Source organism: Nomascus leucogenys, chromosome 4 (genome assembly GCF_006542625.1).
Source record: "Nomascus leucogenys isolate Asia chromosome 4, Asia_NLE_v1, whole genome shotgun sequence".
Classification (NCBI taxonomy): domain Eukaryota; kingdom Metazoa; phylum Chordata; class Mammalia; order Primates; family Hylobatidae; genus Nomascus; species Nomascus leucogenys.
This window is the reverse complement of record NC_044384.1, coordinates 78803331-78810649: the sequence shown is the minus strand read 5'-3', so window position 1 is coordinate 78810649 and position 7319 is coordinate 78803331. Positions and strand designations below refer to the sequence as shown.

Genomic DNA, 7319 nt, shown 5'->3' with positions numbered 1-7319 from the left:
TGCTTCCTATATTCAAGTGATTCTCCTGCCTCAGCCTCCCGAGTAGCTGGGATTACAGGCATGCACCACCATGCCCAGTTAATTTTGTATTTTTAGTAGAGACGGGGCTTCTCCATGTTGGTCAGGCTGGTCTCAAACTCCTTACCTCAGGTGATCTGCTTGCTATGGCCTCCCAAAGTGCTGGGATTACAGGCATGAGCCACCGTGCCCTGCCTCCCATTTTTAAATCAAGGTATTTGTTTTTTGCTGTTGAGTTCCTTGTATATTCTGGATATTAATTTTTGTCAGTTTGCAAATATGTTCTCCCATTCTGCAGGTTGTCTCTCACTCTGTTGTTTCCTTTGCTGTGCAGAAGTTTTTTAGTTTGATGTAATGTATTTGTCTATTTTTGCTTATGTTGCTTGTGCTTTTGAAGTTTTACCATAAAATCTTTGCCCAGATCAATTTCCTGAAGGATTGTCCCTATGTTTTCTTCCAATAATTTTATAGCATCAAGGTCTTACATTCAGGTCTTTAATCCATTTTTAGTTGATTTTTGTATATGGTGAGAGATAAGGGTCTAGTTTCATTCTTCTACATATGGATATCTAGTTGCTGCAGCACCATTTATTGAAGAGACTGTCTTTTCCCCAGTGTATGTCCTTGGCAGTTTTGTTGAAAATCAGCTGGCTATAAATATGTGGATATATTTCTGGGTTCTTTATTCTGTTCTATGGTTTTATATATCTGTTTTTATGCCAGTAAATGCTGTTTTGGTTACTATAGCTTTGAAGTGTATTTTGGAGTCAGGTAGTGTGATGCCCCAAGTTTTGTTCCTATTGCTCAGGATTGCTTGGGCTATTTGGGGTCTTTTGTGATTCCATATGAATTTTAGGATTTTTTTTCTTTTTCTCTGGAGAATGTCATTGGTATTTTGGTAGAAATTGCATTGAATCCGTAGATCATTTTGGGTAGTATGGTCATTTTAACAATATTAATTCTTCCAATCCATGAAAATGGGAGATCACTTCCTCACTTTCTGGTTCTATAAGGTGCTCCAGGCTCATGTTATTTATAATCTGTGTTAACCCTCGGATCAAACACATCTTCCAAGAGTCCTGTGACTTTTTACTGGTAAAGAGTTTTAGTAATCAAGATTTGGGCACCAGAAGGGCTTATTGCCACTGAAGTGTCATTACTTCTATACTCTCACATTCTCCATGGATAGAACAAAAAAGGTACATGTATATATAGTATGTATATACTATATATATACACACACATACACACATACATATATACATATCTATACATACTAATATATCTATCTTTATGTAATATATCTGTCTTTATATTAAGCTAAACATTATTTCATTTTGTTTTTGTTTTAGTTTTGAGACTAGGTCTTGCTCTGTCACCCAGGCTGGAGTGCAGGGGCAGGAACACTGCTCTTTGTAGTCTTGACCTCCTGGGCTGGGACCACAGGTGTGTGCCACCACCCTTGGCTAATATTTAAAAAAATGTTTTGTAGACACAGGGTCTTACCATGTTGTCCAGGCTGGTCTTGAACTCCTGGGCCCAAGCAGTCCTTCTACCTTGGCCTCCCGAAGTGCTGGGATTACAGGTGTGAGCCACCACACTTGGCCACTAAACATGCTTTCATACTGATGTCTCCAACACTAATCTATTATCACATGCTTCATATTTACCTTCCCACCTTGGTTGCTTGTAAGCTCCTATTCCGGCATTGAGAAATCTTTAATGTAGTTTTGAATACAGTTGTGCTTACAGCTACCATTTTGATTTTTTTTCTTTTTCTTTTCTTTTTTTTTTGAGATGGAGTCTCACTTTTTCACTCACGCTGGAGTGCAGTGGTACAATCTCAGCTCACTACTACCTCCGCCTCCCAGGTTCAAGCGATTCTCCTGCCTCAGCCTCCAAAGTAGCTGGGATTACAGGTGCACGCCACCATGCCCAGCTAATTTTTGTATTTTCAGTAGAGACGGGGTTTTACTATGTTGGCCAGGCTGGTCTCAAACTCTGGAGCTTCAGTGATCCACTCGCCCCTCAGCCTCTCAAAGTGTTGGGATTACAGGAGTGAGCCACTGTGCGTGGCTCATTTTGCTTTTATTTAAATTTTTTTCCCATTTATTTTTTGCTTCCTTTTATTATTTTTCTACCTTCTTTGGGATAATTCAATATTTTTAGTTTTTTATTTTATTTCATTTATTGTCTTATTATCTGTATCTTGCAGTTTTATTCTTTAGTGATTACTCTAGGGCTTACAATATGCATCTTTAACTCACATCAGATGGCCTTCATATGGTATCACTTCATGTTGAATATAAATCTTACAACAGTATATTTATTTTCCCACTCTTTTTTTGCCATACATTTTACTTTTATATTTACATTTTTTTGTGATAAAAAATCTTTTGATAAATAACTGATGTGGCTTCTGTTGTCTTGACTTGACTCTGATTGGTAAAGTATTTGCTAACAGAAGTGATAGCAGAAAGGAGACTCTCAAAGATGAGATTCTGAGATTACTTGAAATGTCCTTGGTCATGAACATCATGCTGAGTTCCTTATCCACGGTAAATCAGATTCTGGCAATCCATGGCATACAAAGGCATTATAACTAACCAAATTGTCACATGTTGTTGACTGTGACAATTTTCTTAGTAAAGCAAGTGCCTTGAATCATGAGGTGACTCCTGTACTTGACTTTGTCAGCACTACAGGGACTGTGGAGGAGGGGTGGCTACTTCTAACTACATTGAATAAATTACACTAAAGAAATGACAAGTGGTTTATATGCTCAGCTCAAGGTGAAGTCTGGGAACCAGAGAGCTTTTTCTTTTTTTCTAAGAGTCTCACTTTGTCACCCAGGCTTGAGTCTAGTGGCACAATCTTAGCTCATTGCAGCTTCTGCTTCCCGGGCTCAAGTGTTTCTTGTGCCTCACCCTCCTGAGTAGCTGGGATTACAGGCATGTGCCACCATGACCTGGCAAATTTTTGTATTTTTAGTAGAGACAAGGTTTCACCATGTTGTCCAGGATGGTCTCAAACTCTTGACCTCAAAAGATCCACCTGCCTTGGCCTCCCAAAATGCTGTGATTATAGGTGTGAGCCACCATGCCTGGACCCAGAGAGCTTTTATGCAAGTCTTCAGCTACTTATGTATTTCTTATTGCCATAGGGCTGACCTCATAGAAGTCAGATACATAATTTAATTGTGCAATGTCCTGAATTACATCAGGAATTGAGTTCAAAGTTTTTCTGTGTCTCTGTTGTGAAAAGTAGAGTATTTATTGGAGTGGGAATATAAGGTAGCACTTAAATGGATTGCCTCCATTTTACCGTAACGTATAATTTGTGTTATAATATTTATATTGATTTTTTATTAGGTTAAGAAAGAATGCTTCTTTTCTTTATTTATGAGTTTTGGCCATAAATTGGTGTTGAATATTATCAAATGCTTTTCTATATTTACTGAGGTAATCGCATTTTTCTTTAATCTCTAAGAAATGTGTTAGCAGATTCTTTTTGCTTGTGAACATGAAAGGCAGAGACAATTGTACTTAGTTCATGAACACTGCCACTATTGGTTCAGGAAAGAATTTACCTTTATATAATGATGTATCACCTTTTATCCCTATTTCCCACTCTCTTTCCCTGGAACTCAGAAACCATTAAGGGAACTTCGTAATAAAAGATTAAATTTCCAGCCACCACAATTGAATGGAAGCTTGAAATAGATATCAAGTTATATAAAATTTTAAAACGTTATATTTCTTGCATGTCTAGGTTGTGGGACAAGATGGGTATCAGATACAGAAAGAATTCCAGTTTCAATAAGAAGAACTCCAGATCCCTGTAAAAAATATTAAGTGAACAGCTAAAAGCATAATTGCAGAAATGTATAAAATAATCATTTTTCACTTTTTTCCAAGCTTTATGTATGTGTATGCATAGGTTAAAGTAGCTTAATGTATTTTTGTCATTTGTAGAAACTCACAGGCTACAGAGTATATCAAGTAAGTGACACCATTCAATCATTGAGCTATTTATTCAGCAACATATTGTTGAAGTCTTAGTATGTTTTAGCTGCTGTGACAGTAAATAAAACATAATCTCTGCTCCTGGGGAAATCACTGCCCAGTAAGAGAAACAGACAAGAAAATAGGAAATTTCGAAATAGAGTCCACTCAGGACTCTGTGCTAACCCTAAGCACAGAGTGCCAAGGAAATGCAGTAGGGTGGCCAGTGAGCTTGGGGTCCAAGAAAGGGCAAGGTAATGACCTTGCTCATCATAAGGATCATTTAGGATACGTTTACCTTATGAAAATTGTACAGAAAGTCAATCCCCAAACCCCTTTGTGTTTCAGATACACCCCACACCTTCCTTTACTGTAATAGGAGCAGAAAGATAATGATAGTGTCTGCGTGCACTTGGCTTAATTTTTCTTTAAAATTGGACTGCAGAATCATATATACATTTGCTAACAATTTTCCCTCTCTTTTCTGAATCATAAAGGCTCTGTTTAAATTATTAATATTTATGTCAACTAAATGCAGATAAGAAGCTTTACTATATATAATATGCATTTGCTAGGTATATATATATAATTTTATGTATTACTTACAAAAATAAAACAGATACTTAGCAATCACTAAATAAATATATTCAATTCAGCAGGCAACATTTTCAGAACTTGGAGTCCATGGAAGAAAAATCATGAAACAAAATCTTGGTGAAGAGGAGGGAGCTCTGGTTTATTTTCAATTAGAAGGTGTGAATCTCTCCCTGACCAGAAGCTTATCAGTTACTTACTAACATAAATAGAAAAATTAATTATTACTAAGTGTAGTTGGTTTGACAATATATTTGAATATATGTATATGACTTCACGGGAAAAACAATAAATATAAGATATCTTTGGTGATGAAGAGCTGAGGATTTTTTTTTCTATTTTCTGTCAGAAGGCACAAGTCTTCTTTTCAGTCTCCTCATGGCTGACTTCATCTCATGGTTCCTCAGAGTGTAGACCAAGGGGTTGAGCAGAGGGGAGATGACAGTGAAGGTGACAGAGATAGCCTTATCCGTGGGGAGGGCAGTGAAGGGCCGGGCATAGACATAGATGCAGGGCACAAAATGCAGGGTCACCACAGTGATGTGGGAAATGCAGGTGGAGATGGCTTTCCTCCTGCCCTCTCCTGCCTGAAACTTGAGTAATGATAATATAACCATGTAGGACACCAGGAGCAGGAAAAACCACAGTGTGGTGAGCAGTCCATTGTTGGAAATCATTAGTAGTTCAAGTATGAAAATGTCTGTATGGGCGAGTTTGAGGACCCGGGGGACATCACAGTAGAAAGTGTCGAGAACATTGGGTCCACAGAAAGGGAGTGGGAGCAACAGGGAAATCTGCACGATGGAGTGGACAAAGCCCCCCAACCAGGCAGCCACTGTGAGCCCAATGCAACGGTCTCTACTCATGATGGTCACATAGTGCAGGGGCTTGGAGATGGCCACATATCGATCCAATGCCATCACTGACAGAGAAAATACATCCATCCCTCCAATAAGGTGGAAGAGAAATATCTGAGTGAAGCAATGATTGAAGGAGATGGTCTTTCTTTCAGACAGAAGGTCCACCAGAACCTTGGGCGCTGTGATGGAAGAGAAGCAGATATCGGCAATAGATAAATTACGGAGCAAAAAATACATGTGCGTGTGAAGGCGAGATTCACAGGTGACAGTGACCATGATGAGGAGGTTTCCCAGCAGAGTTGTCACATACACCAAGAACAGGAAAAGAAATAAGACTAAGCTTGCTTCCCGATTCTGGGTCAGGCCAAGGAAAATAAATTCTTTTACCCTGGTGCAGTTTTTCATCTCCATTGAATCATCCTCTTTATTCTCTTTGGTTTTAAACCATGTCATGTGAAAGCACTGGGATATTTATTTTGTTGTCTTCCTAAACACCTAGAATGCAGTGCAGAAACTTCCCATGTGGTTGTAGTTTTTGCAATTTGTTGCATTGTTCATGTTTTTCAGATTACAGTTAGTTTGGTGATAAAATCAAATTATCATATGCAAAGTCATTCAATAATTCTTCTCCTATAGAACTATTTTGGGAAAGAAAACATGTTAAATAGTGACATAGTGTATTTTAAAAAATCAATTACCCATTTTTAATTTGATGTTTTTGGTACAAAACTCCCAATGTAATAAATCTTTCCTTCTTTATTCTGCTTTAAGGGAATCTTTTCATCTCTTCTTGTCACTTACACTGCTTTGGAGGTCAAAAGTTCTGGCTTTCTCAAAAGACAGAAGTGAAAGTACCAGGTTTGTTTTTTTATGTTGTGGTTGCTCCTGGTTTATGGTCACTATTATTATTATCAGTTATTTTTTTGCCCTGTACAGGAATACATTTTGATAGGAACCAACAGAAGTTTTGAAAATCTGAAAGGTGATTTTTTTTTTTCCCCAAGGGAAGAATTTCGCCACTGAGAGAGGCAGTGGGATGTAGTGAAGAGAGCTCTGGATTGGGGAGATTGGAACATTGGTTCCATCTGGTCCTTATTCTGCCATCAACTAGCTGAATAACTGGGGCTCTGACTCCTCCAGTCTGCCCTATGTCAGATGGATTCTGTGTGGGTAATATCAGTTTGAGTCAGCAGAGAGGAGTAGGAATCTGAGTCACGGGAAAGATTCACTTGAGAGAATACAAGATTGAGTGAGGCAACATAGGGAGACCCTATCACTACAAAAAATAAAAAAAATTAGCCATGCGTGGTGGCACATACCTGTGGTCCCAGCTACTTAGGAAGCTGAAGTGGGAGGATCACTTGAGCCCTGGAAGTCCAGCCTGCAGTGAGCCGTGATTGCACTCTGCACTCCAGCCTGGGTGACAGAGTGAGACCCTGTCTCAGAAAAGAGAAAAGTAGACTGAGTGAGGGTATAGACCCTGGGGTCTGACTGTTGATGCCCAATTTCAGGCTTTGTTGAAAGGTCCAACCTCCTGTCCTGTTTTTCCTTTGCCTTTCCTGTCTTCACCAACAGTAGATCCTGTCTTCACCAACAGTAGATCCTGTCTTCACCAACTGCATGTGCCTGGGAGAAAATCAGCTGGAGAGCCGTGATGTCCCTGCAATCTCCATACCCCAAGAGTAACTGTGTTTTGTGAATTATTCTCTTATGTATTCCTATAAAGATTTCTTAAAAAAATTTCTCCCCACAGATAAATTATCTTCAGAAAGGTGGGCTCATTTTCTCAAACTCACAGCAGTAGTAAGTGCTGGAACTGAGCTTCGGATGTGATTCTGTTTAC

The 7319-nt window shown here is 38.8% G+C and overlaps 1 protein-coding gene across 1 annotated transcript; it reads right to left on the bottom strand.

Moving 5' to 3' along the window:
* Positions 1–4926: 4926 nt before the first annotated feature.
* Positions 4927–5938, bottom strand: LOC100580452 (olfactory receptor 4D10). Its single transcript, XM_003275196.3, has one exon. The coding sequence runs from the start codon at positions 5927–5929 to the stop codon at positions 4952–4954; it is 978 nt and encodes a 325-aa protein (XP_003275244.2). The 5' UTR covers positions 5930–5938; the 3' UTR covers positions 4927–4951.
* Positions 5939–7319: the final 1381 nt, after the last annotated feature.